General features: G+C 37.7%; 1 protein-coding gene across 1 annotated transcript in view; it reads right to left on the reverse strand.

The window, feature by feature from the left end:
- WWOX (WW domain containing oxidoreductase) overlaps window positions 1-18,362 on the reverse strand; it is a 467,162-nt gene extending 448,800 nt beyond the window's left edge. The window contains exons 1-4 of the mRNA XM_052686450.1: window positions 18,186-18,362; window positions 16,511-16,575; window positions 15,059-15,116; window positions 13,368-13,546 (exon numbers count right to left, since the gene is read on the reverse strand). Coding sequence (XP_052542410.1) covers window positions 13,368-13,546; window positions 15,059-15,116; window positions 16,511-16,575; window positions 18,186-18,292 — 409 coding nt within the window. The 5' untranslated portion in view covers window positions 18,293-18,362. The remainder of the gene's footprint in view (window positions 1-13,367; window positions 13,547-15,058; window positions 15,117-16,510; window positions 16,576-18,185) is intronic.
- Between the last annotated feature and the right edge of the window lie 1,761 nt (window positions 18,363-20,123).

Genomic DNA, 20,123 nt, shown 5'->3' on the forward strand with positions numbered 1-20,123 from the left:
GAAGAATAAATTGTGAGAAGGTTAAATACTGAAGAACTTTGAACAAGTCATCTTTACAATCCAAAATACAGCTCCTCTGCTGGTATCTCAGCAAACAAACTAGATGCTTTTGTCTTTCGAGATTTGATCAAGAAAACTATATATAAATGGAAAATACTTTTCTCCTATGCAGCCCTAGATTTACTTCAACTTGAAAGAGCTAAGTATTACTGAAACAAACCCAATGTGCTCATGCAATAGACGAAACGAAACAGATTCAAACATGCCAAAGTGATGTGAATTTTGAAGCTACATAAACTTCTCTTCTGGTTGCATGCTGCAACAACAACATGTGATTTAGGGAAGAATCTTTTGCAATCAAGATCATCTTTGCCTGTGTTAGTAGCTTAAGGGCACCTCACATCGATTTGGAGTGATGGCAGCCATATGTAAATCATCACATTACTGAATTTTCAAAGCCCCAAAAACACCACGTATCAGAATCATTTGGCCACAACTGTACTGCTTCAATACAAGTATTTAGGATAAAGTTTTAGAGAGACACTATTAAAGTTGCTACAAATGAAAGCTTGCAAGCAAATAAAACACCAAAATACTAACAGACTAATTTTTTTAAAAAGCAATTAACACAAAATCTTAATACTACCTTTGCTTCAATGTATTTGCAGGCAATGGTAACAACAAATACTGATTTCTTCATTTAGAAGTGTGATGTTATATGACAGGTAGATCTTCCTGCCTCTCTTTTTGTGTATGAATTGGACAAAGCTATTTTTCTTGGAGCCATAACCCGCTGAAAAAGCCAACCAAAATTAACAGGATGACTAACGGATTGAGTTCTGTTTTCCATCCAGCCAACTTATAAATATGAACTCATTACATACCATATTTTGCAATATACTGTTCTTGGCAATTAAAAAGTTATTCCCAATAAGAAGTGTATTGCCATTATCATTGGCAGAACTCAAGACACTTTGATCTGAAGGGATTATAACATTGGACAAACATGAAAAATGCTCTTATGTTGATGATATTTTTAAGATTTGTGACTCTGTTCCTCTAAAACAGATTTAAAAATCTATCATACGAGGCAAAGAAAGGTAACTCAATAACTGAAGACAAATAAAGCAAATAAAAAGTAATGACAAAGCGTAAACATTACAAATATACCACAGCTAAGAGCCACAAAATTGGAGTCGGATCTGGTATCTACTGTTGTTCCACTGCTGAAAGACTGCTACCAATACACTTCAAAAACTCAGCACACGAACACAGCAGGGACTTCAATCTCTTTAGCTCTGTTAAAACTTAATACTGACAGCTATATCAGCTATCAAAGGCCCAGTTTAGCTTAGATTCAAAACCACATTTCCTATCGCTCATGTTGTAAAGTGTTACAATTCAATGCAGGTATTGCAGTAACAGTCAAGAGTTCCAGTTCAGAACAGACTGTCCTGTGAAAGGTATACTTATTGCATACAGATTCGAGTTCCCATAGGACCTTAATTTAGTTGTGTAAAAGTAATTCCCAGAGACCACTATATGTCTGTCCCTAAAATATAGAAAGACACTGACTCTTAAAAAGCTGCAAATTTGAACAGACTTTGATGTTCTTAAACAAACTTCATTAAAACACAGTAGGAAACAAAGTCAAAACTGCATAGATCAATCAAATTTCTCAGTTGCTAGCTCTGTTAGGTGCCTGAACATTGGCAAGGAATTAGACAAAAGAGAAGGAGAATTGCAGGTTAAGAACTAACTGTGGAACCCCTTTTTATCTTTGATACCTGCTCCTTCCATCAGATGTACATCCGCTATCAGAAATCTCAGTCAAAGAGGACTCAGATAAAAATTTTCCATTTCAACTAATGCCAAAACTGCGTCAATATCATACACTGCTATAAGAGAGAAGCCTCAGTCTTAATATCTGATCTTGCTTTTCATCTATTAAAGCTCAATCAAGCTTCTAGCAAACTCCAAACAATCCGCCTGAATACTTTTTCAGTGCCCAACAGAAGTTACCATACAGCAGCTTTTTTCCCACCAATTCTAAAACCATTTGCAGGCATTAACACAACTTGTCATACCTTAGCACTACATCTGCAACTGAAAATTGCTCTGTTTGAGCTTTTTCTTTACAGTGTTTCTCCAAGCATAGAATAAGTTCATGTTTTCTTTTGATTATCTATAAAAATGTCAGTGTGGCTTCCTGCAAGCAACTCAGCCAGTTTTGCCTGACATGAATCAACTACTGCATTTAAAATGAATATATCAGAATTTAGGATTTGGCTTTATAATTCAAGGTTTTGTGAAAATATAGGTGGGTTTGGTTTGGTTTGTTTGTTTTTTTTCCGTTTTCATAAATTACTTCCTTTGTAACAGATAATATATCACAGAGGGAAAATAAGCATCTGAATATGCAGCAACTCAGTGCACAACAACTGTCTAAGGTAAGAAAAAAAAAAAAACCAACAAACTTTCTACCTGAAGTTCTACATATATTATTACCAAGGTTGAAGAACAAGTTGAATGTATTTTTACAAGAAACTTGAGCTAGCAACTTTGCCCTGAAATGAGAAGTTATTTTAGTGCGACTTATAATCTCAATTTTAGTAAATGAAAAGCTAAAATTCCTCTTCTCAGAATTACATCTGTTTATATTCATAAGAGACAAACAAAATATTTTGTTAAACTACAGTTATGTTAATACACTCCTTTTGTTCTTAATGCAAAATGAACACTTTCAAACTAAGCTTAACTAAAATCTAGAGTACCGAAAAGTAAAAAACCTGCTCAGTGTAAATTAACACCAAAGCAGCATCTCAAAAAATACCTAGATCAGAACTGAGTCATCAAATTTGACATGGCACTTACAGCACATGATTTCACAGTAAGCAACCATTTCTGAATATTTAGTCACTAAATTAAAACTTGGTCACTTATCCCTTAAACTAAAATCAGTCTATTTAGGAGTACCATTACACAAATGTATTATTAAGGAAACAAATTTCTTGTGCATCTTATTGTAGCTTCATATATATTTTATAATAAGGCTGAGGGAAGCTAAAGAGAAGCAGCAGCAACAACACTCATAACACTCACGGACATAGTAAAGCATTAAGGATTAACTAACATCAGTAGCAAGTATCAAAGGCCAGTCATAAAAAGACATAAGTTTCTAGCTAATCCAATGGAAACTATTTAGGAGAGTGTAAGAAGTGCCATCATGAAAGCGCTCATAACTGGGTCTATTAAAAATTCTGGTCAGATACTCAGGATCAGCTATGTTTTCAATACTGTTTTAAGGGGCATATACTTCCTTCATCTTACCCCCAAAAAGCTTTGTGGGGCTCTCTTCCCCACCACTGCTATTTTTAAAACACCTTCTCACACAAGCCTTCTCAGATAGCTGAAAAAAGGCCAGGGAATTTTAAAAAATCTTTGACCATCTCAAGCTTTTTTTTTTCTTTCATTTTTTAAAAATCACATTAAAAGACCACATTCAGAGCAGAGAGAAACGAGACTGGCAAACTCTTTCTCTAAAGCTGCTCTTTGCATCAGCAGTAGCTTTAGGCAACAAAACAGCTTTTCCCACCAAAGCAAAAATGGAGAAAAAAGCCAGAAGTTTTCTAGTTACTTTTCCAGTACACTTCTGTTCTATAAGCCAACAGTATCATAGCTTTCTGTACTGCTGAGCTGAGCCCTAATTAAACATAACAAAAAAATTAGTTGCATGTTTTGAATCTCCTTTTGGCAAGAACAACAGTGCAATGTTAATGTAAGAAGTAAATTTAATAAAGAGAAATATTTCATCCAAGGCAGAATAATTAAAAGACATACTGTGCTGTCAGCTAAAGCACTAGATCCTCCAAGCTTTAATCTCTAAGTTATTTCATGAGAAATACTCAATTGTATGTAAAGATACTGAAGAAGTACTGCAGCATAAACTGAACCAAACTGCTTTTCTTAAAACAAATTTGATATTTATTTAGATACGCAAACAGAACATATGCAAGACAAATAAATAATAAACCAAGTTTCTGTCCTGAATAGTTCACAGTTTAGGTCAACGAAAGTGTGTTTAGATCAAACACGTGCAGCTAGGTGCTGTTCTGAAGAGCTCACAGTTGTGCTGTGGGGAAAAAGGAACAGATAAGCAGGTTGAACAGTACAACACTGTTGATTTCTGGCAGTTATTACCCACATCTGTCTTCAGGGAAAATGAGGTAATACAATTTGTTCAGTTAAGCAACTGAAGATTTTAATACAAGAGTAATTTCAGGATCCTACGGAAAGCACTGAATACAGGAAGGATGCAGTTTCTCACTCATTCTGGTGCAAGCAAATGAAAGGAGACAGCCAGAAAAGGGAAAGATAAGAGACACAGAGGTTTGGAAATTTAAAGTCCTGTGTAATTTCTTTAAAATTCTACTTTTTCTGGATTAGATGGCATTCATAATGGGTACAGACCTCCTAAGGTTCAGAATTGGCAAACCTTTTGGGTATGTATTAAACTATGAAGAAAAGAGGGAGATGGAAAGCTGTTATGTAACTCAAATGATCCATCACGTGTTTCCAACATAGAAAGTAAGGCAGAAGATGCAGTTATGAAACAAAAAATGAAGAGCAAGATGAGCATTAACAAAAACTGTCCACACAAAAGAAAGAAGAATGGAAAACAAGAATTAGAAATCATTAAATTGCAGTGTAAGGCCATGTGCAAAAAAATTTATTTATTTTAAGTCCTCTTCACCTCAGCTTCCAGCACATGAAAATACATCAAGTGTACTCTCCCACCACAACTAGGGTATATTTGTTTAGATGACCACATTTATGGCCTGCCTGCTAACAGCTGGAATACTGGCAACCCACACAGAAGCTGAAGGACTTCTGACTGAATCATCTTTGAAGTCACGTTTTCGTTCATCTACCAAAAACTTCAACCTCACTAGTTTGGGGAAGGGAGTGTTAAATCCAAAAATGCCTAAGTATAAAAAAAATTAATATCTAAAATAGGAAGAACTGCCAGGAGAAAGAGCATACTAGACATTTTCAAAAACCCACTGTTTATCAGACATAAGTCATACATTATGACATCGTTGTAAGCAGGTAGAAAGCAGAATTGCTACCTATAGGTAGCAAGAATCAAACTGAATAGTGCACTGAAGATCATCCAGAAACCAGCCTGCCCAGTTCCTGCTTCAGGAATCCAGCCTGCTTTTTCTACGACATGTTCCCTAGGTAAATAACTCTGTGAGCATAGAGTCTACAAAGTGATAAGTATTCATCAAATTACATCACATACCATTACTAAGCATAGCTCTGCCTTACACTGCAAACACAACTTTTTGTTTTCCTTAAGTGTTTAGCAGATAAAAGGCCCAATCAATATCCCTTTGATCACAGATTAGATTGAAAAATATATACAGTTAAGACCTCTTCTCAATCTTCATTCGCTCAGGATGCTTAAAGTGTGCTGCCAAGCAGGTCACGAGCATTTTCACATTTCTCTAAGGTAGAAAATAACTCAAATTTACCTTTGGCATTAAAAAAAATCATTCAACAAGATTTATACCTCTCAGCAAGTGCTTGCAGCTGGATTTAGACCCAAACAAATAAGGAACTTTTCCAAAAACGCTTTCTTTATTCATTTCTAGTAGTCATATTTTCTATTCTATATGCCTTAACTACACATTCCACTGAAGAACGGGACTAGTTCTCAAGCACACTTTTTTAACACAGAACAAAACAATTCCCATTTTGAACTGGAAAGTGGATATGGACATAATCTCTACGCTTTGATCAATTACTGCAGCCATATATTGCTATAAATATAAAACAAGATTAATTATGCATTTCCCAAAATCCCAAGTAGCACACTTAATGTCTGTAACGGAAGCAAGAGACACTTCTCATGCTTGCCAGCAGCAGAAGAGCATAACCAAAAACTCTCAAGGCTTCTGGATCTGTGAATATACAATATTGCATTGTTCTCATTTATTTGGCTGTACTGCAAGTCAACGATAGATCCTTCGTACAAGCTTTTAAACAAGCAGTGATTTTTTGCCTAAAGGCAGCTTTTTGACTATCAACACAAACAAAAAATGCCCAACAAGTTTTATAATTTCAAGTTTAGATATCAAAAATAAAGGAAATCCAATTAGAGAATTGGATGCAGCTACTTAAACAATGAATAGCAACTAGGCGACAAATACAGACTCTGCAAAGATATTGTAACCTAGAAATTTGTTATTTCTTCAAGCAACACTGATTCCTCTGAACCTCAAGTCACAGTACATGCAAATGATGGAAGTAAATATAATCAACACTGAACTGCAACAGTTGTTTGCCCACACACACCTACCAGAAAGTAAAAGGGCAAGGAGGACAAGAAAAAGAGCACCACATAGGAAGACTCCTGTTCTACAGATGTTGTTCTCCTGTAAAATGGATTCCAGAAAATATAAGCATGGGCATACAGCTCCATCCCATCCTTTGCTGAAAAGGTTCTATTACAAGAAGTAATCATTATTGAACCTTTTCGTTCAGATGCAATTTCTTACACGTTACAACAAGTTTCATGTGCATTGTGAATTTCAGGCAAGGTTGATGAAGTTCAATAACTTGGCTAACCAACCATGTGTACTACTCATTACAGAAGTAATAAATAGATTCATCAAAATGGGCATGAAAAGCAGTATGAATATCTGACACCATTTTCAGCTTACTCAATAAGAAAAATAAATTATGTAAGTCCAAGAGGACTTTTTAATATTTACAGTAGGTAACAAGTAGACAGTAGCAGCCTTATGTGAAACAGAGCAACACCAGTATTCCACAATACTAAGCCAGAGTAAAACTAGAGCAGTGGTACTCATGAAAAAAATCAATCACTGTGACCGACCATAAACCATAGAACTCACACCATAATTTAAAAGAACCCCCCTTCAGAGATTATTCGGAGCTTAGAAAAGTAGCTTTTAGTAGTTTAATTGTTCAAAACACATCAAGACTAATGTGACTGACAGCTACTAACATTCAGCAAAAGAATGACTTAGGAGGTCCATCCCGCAGGCACTTTCCCTTTGTTACACCATGCTTTTCCATACTGATTACGCACATAACGTTCGCCAGTAACAAATAAAAAATCCAAAGAAAATACGTCATGCCTGCAAGCAGGAGCCTCAGCTAGATAACAACAGTACTTGCATTCCCCAGAAGCTTTGGTACAACAAAATTCATGCCCACTGGTAAGTACTGGACTTCTGTGAAAAGCAACACTTTAAAAAAAATTAGTAAAGTGCGCTTGGGTTTTTAAATGTGTTAAAAAAAAATTAAAACTCTTCTGTAGAGGCTTATATTTTACAGTACAGGTACTTCTATGCTTTAAGATAATCCATGCTGAGTTTGGTCAACATGCATGGATCACAGCAGCTTATGTATCAGCCAGTGATTCTGCCAGGACAAAGCATGCACACAACCCAGCTGCACCCAGGCCAACAAGGCTTTTCTGCTAAGGTTCACAAAGGAAAAACTACAATATACATCAAAGAACAACTCTCTCATGCTTCCAGAAGCCCAGTAAATACAAAACTATCCCATTAAAATAATCTCAGGAATAGCTAGGATACATCCAAGAAAAATAATTCAAAGTTAAACATAATATTATATATACGTCTGTCTGTCTCACAATAAGCCCTGAAATCAAACACAATTAACATCCACTTCTGTTCTCCCATGTGAGATACTTCCAGCATGAAAACGTACAAGCATGCAAAGGCTGTAATAATTCATCTAATACAACAGCGTACGCTGGTTAATTGACAACACAAGATCTACTTCCTTAGCAAAACCCCTGTTCTTTCCTTCTCTCTGCACTTCACTCTACAACATATGCAGAGAGCCTTCTTAGGTTTCAATTTATTAATCTGCACAAATTGATAAATTTGTCTTTGAATCATTCAAACTGTTTTCATTAAATAGAAAAAAAAAGATTAATAGATGTGAGAAAAAGACCATTCAAGAGGCACTGGCAGAAGTTTGCTCCACCACACTGCATCCCTTTTTTTCTGTTCTCATGAGGAAAAAAAAAAAAAAGGTGATGCAAATAATAGGAAATTACTAGGAACCAAACTCCTTGCTATTTATTCTCTATTATAAGAAATACAAGAAAAGAGATTTATACTAAAGAAAACTTTGAACAAAGTCAACACATGAATAGAATGGAAAAAAATATTGAAGACCAAAGCCAGACAGATGTATTTTATCTTAGAAATTGTTTTGTCCAATACAAACTCTCCAACAAAAACAGGCTGCTTTTTTCACGATGATAAAATTCAAGTGCTATAGCATGGGAAAGAATTCAAAAACCACACATGGAACCATACCGTGAAACTGAAACAGAGCACTGTTTTGAGCAGCTCCTTTGTAGAAGTCCTACCAATATTATAATTTTTAAAAATCATTCCAACTGAAAACAAGGGATAGATAATATTTTAAAAAGTTTGTGCTTTCAAAGAGAAACATAATTTTTCAAGAACAAAGTGTGATACAGCTCAAATAGAGCTGAACTATTCCTCCCTGACAGATTCAAACACCAGCAGGCTTAGACCACCAAACACCATGCACTACAGCAAAAGACAAGGAACATACTTAAGACACTCAGACTAATACCATTAAAATGAAAGTCCTCAGTGGTATTTGCAAGGATCTGTTTTTATTCTTTCCATATGATCTCAGTTTGAGTCAAATTAGACCATTCAGTGCTCTAATTAGGATTCAGCAAATGTTACCTACTTCAAAGAGGCTGATAAAAGCCAGCCTCAGAGAAATGCTACATTGTCCACAAGTCATCTCAGCAAGTTGTGCTACTAGAAAGATTCCTCACCTTCACAAAACTTTCCTCATTACAGGTACAGAGCAATTTTTGATCAACAACAACTCATCTCTCTCCATTCCCAATGGAGCACATTGGTAAAAACTCTCCAGCATGTGCTACAGACATTCAACCATCTCCACAAATTTAACTTCGCATCCCCTACACATATTAGCTTAAAAACCCATTACTAAATTAAGTACTCATCAACAAACGCTAACCACACCTGTAATGCCCTGCATGAAGAAGCTTTCTGAGTTTGGGGCAGGTGATACTGTGAAAGGCACATGATAAAACACACAGACACACGACCCATAGTTAACACTAAAGCACCAGCATGGGTGAATGAGATGTTATCACTTAACATTACCATCACAGTAGCACATAAGTAAATCATCAAGTTACCCATTGTCAAAATGGTACCTTCTACACTTTCAGTGCTCAGAGGTGTTTGCAGAATTACACAAACTCACTGCAATTAATTATGCCATTTGATAGTGGGAATACAGCTCAATAAATATGTTTACAGCACATTTCAAAAACTTCATAGGCTCTATTCTGTTCTGCTATTTGAACTAAAACATGAGTTATAAGTCTAATTCTCTTCCCCCTATAGCTGATATTGGATAATCAATTAACTACATTTATTTAAAGGGATGAAATGGAAGTAACTTAAATCAATTTAAAAAGAAGGATTAAAAAAAACAGATGATAACTGTATTTTATCTTTCCACACAAAACATAATACACCAACAGAATCAAAAGTAAAAAGCTACAGGAGAGGAGTAAAACAGAAACTTCTGCTTTTACTATCTACAACTAGAGAGGTCAGTTATCCAAGAGAGCCTAAGTTATAAAGCAGGCATTTATAGTAACTACATATCCCAATCTTTGGCATCAGCACAATGAAAGCTGTTAATGTTGAAGTTTTGTCCAAAAAAATAAAAGAAATAAAGATAGCTTCTCACACCAAAAGTATTTGGAGATTGAAAACTCACTGAAGAAGCGAGTGAATTTTTAAGAACTGATTAATAGCACTTTTATATAACTTTCCTCCTAGCTAAGACTTCATTTCATAACAATAAAAGCACCAGGTGAGAGAATTCTATTTAACCAAAACAGTAACTGACAGTTCTTGTTGTTTTGGTTTTTCTGATTGTTTTTTTAAATATCATCTCTGATAAAGCATAATCAAGGAAAACATTAAAACAAATGGCATTATAACTGAAGTTTCTGGATTTTGTTCAGCATTTTAAAAAGTTATGCTGCTTGAAGCCAAAAATGTTTTACATTTTTTAGAGACAATTCGTGCTTCATCTGGGCATCCCTCAGAAAGGCAATTCAGAAATGTCTTTTGACCTTCACGTAGCACAAAATGAAACATATTACACTAGCAGTTGATTGTGTTTGTGTCAGTTTGGATGTGATAATGAATACAGTCTTGCAAAAAAATCTGGGGAACAGATTTTTAAAAGTCCTTCGTGGAACCTGTTTGACTGCACAGAACATACACATTTTGCCTCCATAATATACCACCATAGCACTTACAATTTGCTGCTCATTCATATTCTATCAGTCATAACAGGCTAAACACAACTTTACCTGGTACAGGAAATAGAATGTGTATTTCAAGGTCACGTCACTGTGTGAATCTTAAAACTACACAGCAGCATACACCATTAGGCACAGAATAACAAATTCACTACACTTCCCCTGATATTAAAAACAATTGTTCTTTAAAAAAGTAATATTGAACAGTTGAAAGTGCAACACTGTTTACAAAATAAAGCTTAGATAACATCTGATGTATTTCTTAATTTTTTATTATTATTATTTAATCTTGCTCTGATAAGAATACATACACAACATTTCAGGAGCTTTTACCAAAAAGCAGCAAAAAGCACCTGGGCTTTTGTTCAACATTTCCAAAGAGCAACAGAGCCCTCTAGTGAAACAATCAGAAAGCATTATTTTATCCGTACAAGAAGCCAGAGAACTACTGCCTCTTTAACCTTCCAAAATTTAAAAATTTAAAAAAGAAAAAAAAAAAAAGAAAATGTTTCACTGATAAGTCTTGATCTCCTATGAGCTCCTTGTACTGTACGAACAAAGTAACTCTTTAGCCATCGTCAAGTCGCTAATGAAAATTAATTGCATATATAATGAAAATTAATGGCATATGTATAATTCTGTATTTTCTAGCACAGGGAATAAGCTCCAAAATTGCTTAGACTATGCTCAAGGTAGTATTTCCACATTAGTATTTCCACATATTTACACATTCAAATTAGTATTTCCACATGGATGACCCAAGAACACTACACAGACATACTAAAGCCCACATGGATCTCCACACTGGAATCCATTACACAACAGACATGTTCAAAGTATCTGTGTGACTTTTAGCAAGCTAACATAACAGACATAAACCCCAGAACTGCTTTCTTCTTAAGCCTTGCTCCAACAGCAACCAGTAAATAACATCCAACAAGAAGCCTGGAACTACAGCAACACTAACTGCAACATGTTATGCATCAGCTGAATTATACAGGCCACAACACCATCTTAATCAAATATATTTACTACATCAGCTTCATAGTTCTGTACTCTCTATGTCCCAGCTTCATAAAGAAGTACATGCCTAAGGCTTATTTCATTAATACTTTATTCATTCATTTATTCATTAATGCTTGTGGTATGCATTTGGTCTTGGTATGGTCTTTGGTATGCATCTGACATGGGGTAAAACTAAAAGTGCATGCAGTACACAGTAAGTCTCTGTCAGTAAATTGTAAGAGTGCTTAAGCATAAACACACATGCACACACACACAGGGCTGAACAGTACACAAACTCCTGTGTAAATGTGCTTACATGCATTAACTTTAAACTGAAAAAAAGAACAGGTCAAAAAAGAAAAGAAAAAAAAAAAAATCACATGCATACTACCCAGCCAGCTGGTGAATTAACAAAGAAAGCCAATAAACAACAATTCATTGTTACTTCAGATGCTCATTTTACAACGTGTTCCTATAGTCAATAGTTTCGCCTGTGAACAAGACCTGATGCAAGAATAGCTTGCTTGTGATCACTCCAGATTATGAATTAAGGGAGAAACCAAGGAAAAAGCCTTGACCAAAGCATCATACACCTTGGATTAATCTTTCACCATCTATGAAACAACTTAGCTCATTCAGTAAGTCTGAGCAGCAGCTCTTCTCCTGATGAAGCTCTCATTCTTAAGTGTTCTGAAACTGCACAGTTGTACACAGAGCAAATTCTGCAGCTGGATACAGTTTCAAGACATTCTGTACTAAAAATGCAGAGTGTAAATCTTATAGGAAAAAACACAAACTTTTTGTGGATGCTTGCTGCACTAACTGCAATACTAATCTACAGGACTATAACAAGGACTACAGGATACGTGCACAAATTGCTAACTAAAAAAAAAGCTTTAAATGTTCCATCTGTTACTTGTCAGATAACACTGCTTTTCCAGTGTTCTTGGATATATTTCAGTCAAGATCCTACTCTAAAAAGTTTGCATAAGAGTTTTCAATATTCACAAGGTCCCACCACGAAGAAAATGGAAAAAGTACAGTCCTCATAAGAGGGGAAAAAGTGTTATCTAGGATTTAGGTGAATCCTAAGTTTACCTAACGTGTTCAAATCTGACACCAAACCACACTGATGGTTCTTGTACTTGTGGCTCTTCCTTTGCTGAGGGGAACTTCAAACAGCCTAGCAAGTTGGAGAAGGAATTCTCTTTCCTCAGAACAGCCTCAAGAGCTAAACTTCAGGACAAAAGTAAAACAAAAGCAGCTATATAATAGCTGCTCTCAAATACTCACCAACTACAAGAATGACATTACCTAACAGATATTTAGACGGGACGCACGTCTAAAAGAATTTATGAGCCAGCTAGAAAATACTAAGAGAACACAGACGTTCCTTTTTGCCTCAAACAATCAACCACTATAGAATTCTAACACAAGTTCATCATCAGGCAGAACATATCTCCAGACATAAAGATCCCACAGTCTCTGCAGAAAATCTTTACCTGAGTTTACTTGTTGCCATTATAAAATTTTTCCTCGATATTTTGTCTGAACTCCCTTGCAGCATTACAAACCTTATTCCTTGTCTTAGCCATCAAGATGATAAAAAAAGAAACTATTCATTTCCCCTTAAGTCACGTTTGATATATTTTTATGACATAAAATACTTCCATCAATATTTACTATACCAAAAAATCAGTTGCTTCAAAACTTTGTCATCCACGTGGCTCTCCTCTAAGCTCCACATACACTGCACTTTTATTACAAAAAGTACACAAGCCTGAACAAAGTTTACTGTCTAGAGCCTTTAGATCCACACAATGTGAAACACATTCAAATACCACAAGCATACAGATATTTAGAAAAACTCATTATGACAAATTAGCCTGTAAGACAAAGATTGTCACACTTTACTGTACGTGTAATGGCAACCTACCTATTCCCGAATTTGCTCCTGTGATTATAACCACTTTTCCACTCAAGTCGCGACCCTGAAGTATTTCCATCGCAGTACTGTTTCCATCATATTTTTGTCTAGTAGGTGGCTTTATTGGATTATCTTCAACTGTAAAGGCCAATCTCGGATCCAGATAGGTAGTTCTTTTGTTTATGTGGCTGTAAAAGAACAGAAAAATTACACCACTTTGACCATACTGTACTTGCATATAATTTTGTGTATTTCAACCACTGTTTTGTACTATTCCAGTTTATTATTTAAAAGCCCCAAAGTCATTTTTTCCCCACTTTTGTTAAAATTATGCTAATTATTTTACTAGCTCTTTTTCTTACAGTGGTAGTGTCCATGAGAAACTGTATACAGATCCATTACAATTTGATTCTGGAGCTGACACTCACATATAAACAGTATTTTCTCACAGGAAAAAAAAGATCACATTATACTAGGGAATACTACCTTCTATACAGAGCTCTTCAAAAGGGACCTGTACCACTCCCTTGAAGCAATATTTCAACAAGAAATATAGCTCAGTACTTTTTTTCTTTTTTTCCCATCTTCTCCTTCAAACAACTGAAAACAAATAACTTCATATCAGCTATGTTAACGGCTTTTTTTGGTCAAGTTCACCTTCCTGTAACACAGGTTAGCTTTCTTCAGACAGTTATCAGAAAGAGCAGTAACTTTCAGTCTTCAGCCCTTTGTAACAGGACAAAGAAGCTATGTGATTTTGGCCTGTAAACATTCTTAATTCTGCCATGTCAGTCTAAGATAACTATTCCTTTTGATTCTGTTCCTGAAAATACACAGGAAGGAATTGTTCTCAGAAATCTTTTCCTGCTTCTGTGAACCTCTCTCTCTTAGCCTTCTGAAGTTCTACACTACCTTAATTCTCATCCACTTTTCTTTCAGTTCTTTAGACTACAATGAGTCAGAGGTGCAGCAATTTAGTTTCCATCTTTTATCTTCAAAGCAGCATTGTAACAATACCAAGTCATGAAGTTACCATTATGTTTTTGAAGTCACATGTTGCTGGTCCTTGGAAGCAGCGAAATTGCTTCTGGTAAGTTCTTTGCCACACTAGGCAGAGTCATTAGGAATATCTCTAATGACATACAGGAAAAAGCTGACTCATCCAACTGGTGACAGGGTCCCTAGCTACAGAACGCTTCTTAAGAAGTGGCCTTCTTCCTGGAGACATCCCCCTTTTGGAGGCTAGCCCTTAAATGAGCGCAGGATGGAGCCCTTCCAGTCATATGGGAAGGGTAGGCAAATTGTTTGCACCTGTGCTTACTGGGCCAGCTACTCCTTCAACAGGTGCTCAATCACTAGTTCAGGTCATGGCATAACAGTTCTCTTACACATGCAGAGTGTGTTGGTGAAGTTAAATAAACTGAATGCACCTACATAAACATTGCCTGAAGATCCATTGGCAATTTGTCACTTCAATCTGCCACCCAAGTTACTATTTCTACACACATGGAATTATTCAGTAAATCACAAATGTAAATTTAGAAGTTGCTAAATCCATAGTAATTACATACTGATTAAGTTTTATACATACTTTATAAGTTTTACTTATAAATAGTGTCTCTGTATCATAACAAAAAAAGGCTACCCAGCCTAAAACAGCTGTTCTACTTCTCCATATTCTACATCTTTATAATACTTACTCTACAAAATAGACCTGTCCACTTTCATCAGTCTCCTGCTCCCATCCATACGGCAGACCTAGGAAAAACAAAAACATTACCTCCTTACAGGCATTCGAATACAATCAGATTCAAAGTTCCTGATTTCTCAAATAGATGTTGGCAACAGCTTGTGTTATTTCTGTAGGTAATTCAGGCTCCTGCTGCACTTAAATATTGGAACTTGAAAGGAGAGTTGCTTTCTTAATCCACACAATTTTTCTCTGAAGTACAACCTAAAGAGCTTATACAATTGTAATGACCAGCATAGTAAGAAATTCTTCATACAGATTACATCATATTATAGCACAAAACAGCAAAATGTTACCACGGTTTCTAGTACATACATATATAGGTGTCTGTACACTTGTACACTAAACTGTATGGTTTAGTACCTAACCCTGATAAATTAAATTGTCAAAACACTGAACTAAATGTAGGAAAAGTTACAATGTAACAGTTGGAAGATCAGAACCCTGGAGGAAGGAAGTATGGGATATGTTAGATCAAAGATGGAAAAAACAGACACTCAAGTACTGAACAGAGCATTTTCACAGCATTACTGAACATAGGTGAAACTGGTTGGTTATAATTGCATCAGTTCAAAATCTAGTAAGAACATTTAAGTTACAGTCCCATAAGCAAAACAAATATGGACTGTCAACAGATTTTCCTTAGGGGCTTTAGTTCTTCTCCAGAATAATATAAGCAAAGTATAAGTCACAAACCCTCAACTGCATAGTAACAGCATCACCTGGTATGTTCTTTTACACTATGCTCCTTTTTCATTACCCAAACTAGGTATAACAGGGACTTTTATATTATTATCTATATAGTATCAGTGTATTTAAAATATTAGAATTCTGCACCATTTATCCACTTACACAAAACATTTCAGATGAAAAGCTTTGTTTGCAATCTCTTTTTTTAAAAAAACACTTAGTTAAGCTTTCTCTTCAAATATCCAGTCAGTCCTACTCAAAAATCCTACCAACGAATATAAGCTCTTCTTTTCTCCAAAACCACATTCTAGCTCAGATAAGGTTAAGAGGTTATCATGAGGGTTTTTCCTGCTTCAATTCCCTGCTTCACAGAAGTATCCCTAAGTACACCACACAGAAGCTTCTAGGAAGATCTGATTCAAGGCCCTTGAGAAATCGTATGGCTTTGGAAGAGTTCTGCAAGAATGGGTATCTTCTGTTCTGACACAAAAGTTCAACAGTTAGGGAAAACAAGAAAAACGTGAGACTAATGCGACTTCCCTCTGTGCCAGAGATACACAGAAACAATCACATCAATCAGTAACACCCCATTGAAATCAGCTATATTTTCCAACCTCAGCTTGTCCAGGTGAGAGATCAATATAGCTCCTGCATAATCTTCAACTGATTTCTGTAACGTAATTTTACTTCATTACAAAAGTTTAACACAAACCTCCTGCAACACGTTTCCTCTTCCCAGACTTAGGATGTTCCCACTGTGTTTTTTCTTCCAGGTGACTGTAGGGAAAAAGAAAAAAAGTTTAAGTTTTAAAAAAAAATTGTCTAATAATACTTTTTCTGGTAAAATCCAGCCTCAGGATGGGATCATTCTTAAAGAGTGCCCCACTGAGAGCTGCTCAAGTTCCAAATAAAAACTGACAGTGTTATTGAGAGATACACAAATAATTGCTAGTTCAAGTGCAACCAGCAACATGCACACCACATATGCCACTCTTCCTTCTTAAAAAAACACGCAGTTCACAGTGTTTTCTATTACAGAAACCACAGCTGGTGGTCTGAGATTCAGTAAGTGCCTGTTTGAGCAGCGCTCATACTTCAGGATGTTCTTATAGTACAGATAAATAAGATCCTGCTGTCTGATATGAATACATCACCACCTTATAACACCACTTAATATTTTGTTCATTTGTTAGGCTAAGTATCATAGCTTAAGAAATGCGTGCCCACCAAGCTTTGGTAACCAGCTAGGCACAGAACTGACTCATCGCAAAGAGCTTTAAAGGCTTTAAACCAAAATATTCCTATTCCAGTTTAAAGTTCGTGTTGTTAATGAGGCATGAAAACAGATGCCCAGAGTTTGCAGAACTAACACAGGTGTAGAGCATGCACTGAAAGCAGCAGTACTGCAACACTTCTTCATCCCAACTATGTTTTTGACGCGCTGGGAAGCATTCTCAGCTAGTAAGGATGCATCACACCACTGATGTAAAGGGCATTATTTCAGTTTCACCACCGCTAACTAACTACATACAGCTGAATTAACTGCACAACAAGCACACATCCCAAGAAGGAGCATTTTATTATTCTGTAGGTTGGCCAGTTTCTGCAAGCCATTTATTTTTCAAAGAATTCTTGACATCAAAATAAAAGTACAGGAGATGGACCCAAGACAAACAGACACCTACAAGTCCGCAGTGTTTATAAACAATGCTTCAGATAAAGATACCTGAATTAGGAATCTGCATCACAGAGAACCATTAAGGGTGCAAAAGAACACTAAGATGGCCCAGCCCATCTCTAACGCACACCCACTAACCTTGCCCCTCAGTGCCTCTCCTGCCCGGCCTCCAAACTCAGGGGATGAAGTCAGCTCAGCACAGGTCTCAGCTGTGCTGACTACACGGCACTTCCCCTCTTCTTGAGGAAGAGAGTAACCCTTTAACGGCTAAGAGGCTTTAAGGCTACAGAAACCAGCAAAGAGGAAAAAAGACACAAACGCAAACCCCAGTTAGTGAGCCGCCTTGCAGCACACCCCTTCTGTAAGCGGCGACGACGCCGCAATCGTCAGTGACACAGCAGATGGTGCCAAATGCAAATCCGAGCCGCAGCACGCGGAAGAGCCCAAAGAGCGCGCTTATCGCGTTCAACTCGCAACGCGCGCGTTTCTCTCCTATTCCTGCACAGAGGAAAGCTAAAAAGCGAACTGCACCGCTGCACGCGGGACCTCCCGCACGCGGAACAGCCTCAGCGCGCGCCCTTCACACAGAGCGCGGCACGCGGCGGCCCCCGCACCCCGCGCTCCCGGGTCAGCGCCGCTCGCTCCCCACGGAGGTTACCCGCGGGCACGGGGCTGCAAGCACGGCACGGCACGGCCCGCCCCGCCTTACTTGGCGTAGTAAACCCAGCCGTCCTTGGTGGTGCGCTCCTCCCAGCCCGGCGGCAGCTCCTCCTCGCTATCCGTGTCCTCCAGCCCCGCGTACTTCAGCGCTGCCATCGGGACGGTCGCTCCGCACAGACCCGCACGGCTGCCGCCCGCCGGACCGCGGCCGCCCCCGCACCGCCTCTTCCGGCCGTCTCCGCCAATGGCGCGGCGGCGCGGCCCCAGAGCACCATGGGAAACGCAGTCCGAGGCGGCGGGAGCGCTTCTCAGGTGTGTCACTGAGCCGCTTACTCCTACGGGACCGAGCTGACATCTTTAAGGACGGCACCAAAAAAAACAAACTTAGGTATTGGGGGACTGAAGCGTTCGTAGAAAGGTATGAGCCCAACAAAGCTCCAGAAAGCAAGGAAAAAGGAACAACTCTTTAAGCTCTGTGCTGTTAGAGGAGGGTCACTGCGAGGATCGGAGCACTGCGCCCTGGTGAGTTGGGATTAGAATTTATTTCCTTTTCATACCTAATGCGCAGCACCCTGCTTGTGGCTGTGACAGCTGACCACAGCCCTTGTCCGTTCCCGTTACTCAGTGCGCCCCTGAACTGCTCCTGACCCCACACACACGCGCTGTCGTATTCGCATCTATTTATATAATAACCCAACCGAGTCGAAGCTTCTGCAACAGCATCTTCCCGCTGCTCCTCTGGCGGCTGTTTTACACAAACCCAGCGCTGAAGAGAGGCTGTAATCTCGGGAAGCAGCGCCAGGTGGCAGTGCAGCCACAGCAATGTGCAGCAGGGCTCTGGCTCCCATAGATAACGTTCTAATGCACTACTTGAGACTGACCTACCTGGTTCCCTCCCTACTTACTAACAACACTCTTACCTGTCTACAGAAGTACCTTGAACTTGTTTCTGCCCTACTGCTCCCATTGCATTGAGAGCTCCTCTGAGAAATTACGCCTAGTAAATCATCCTTTTCTGCTAGGGATAAAAAACACGCTCATGAACAACAGAGAGCTCCCATGCAGGCATAACTGGGGGTATTAAAACAGGCTGTAACCATACTCTTTAGGGTTAAAAAAAAAAAAAAAAAAAAAAGAAAATTGGAAAGGGAAATTCAGTGACACATTCACTTCTAGTCCAGGAAGCTTCCAAAATATTTCTTAGGTGACTGAGGATGCAGTAGGGCACAAGAAAACAGATTAAATCAATATTTAAAACACAAAGAGTATTATTTAGAATAGTAAGCAAAGCTATTGTTGGGTTTTCTCCTGTTGCAGCATTTTAGTGCGCAGTATCCAGCACTGCATGAACTGTGCTCCATGGGAATGTTGAAATCATTGGTCTGCTGACATCCCAACTGCGCTGCATAAAGTATGCATTACATCCTAAATGTAAACAACATCTCTGCAGTATTTCAGTGCTATGGGGACACTATGTACTTTTGACTAGAAAAATCAAATCTTAGAAGTAGGCGTGTTATTCAACATCCATATAGTGCATTAAGGTGCACCAATGCCTTTGCTGTAACAGTATTTATGCTGTGTGTGAAAAAGCTAATTCTTGGTTTGGTAAAGCAGCCTGGATATTTACAAACTGTCTTGAATGTCTGCACTACATGAGTAATATGATACCACAGTAGTCATGGGCTTATGTTGTTTGTTTCTACAAGAGCATTTGAGAAACCACACAGGTTCCTCTTTGAAGCTTCGGAACTGACAGACACTCACAGTAGTTGTAATACTTTTCACAGATTATTCTTCTCCTCTAGTTTTAACTACTTCCTACCTTTCAGAAGGGTTTTACTGGGAAAAAAAACACAACTTTCTATGATTTGTGAATCAGTTACTTTTTTTTTTTTTTTTTTTTTTCCAGAAAAATGCTGAAATACAACCATGTATTTCAATTTCAAATTCTGGCAAGGGGAAACAATCCACTCTACTTGAAATC

Source organism: Tympanuchus pallidicinctus, unplaced genomic scaffold, assembly GCF_026119805.1.
Source record: "Tympanuchus pallidicinctus isolate F22 unplaced genomic scaffold, pur_lepc_1.0 scaffold22, whole genome shotgun sequence".
Taxonomy (NCBI): Eukaryota; Metazoa; Chordata; class Aves; order Galliformes; family Phasianidae; genus Tympanuchus; species Tympanuchus pallidicinctus.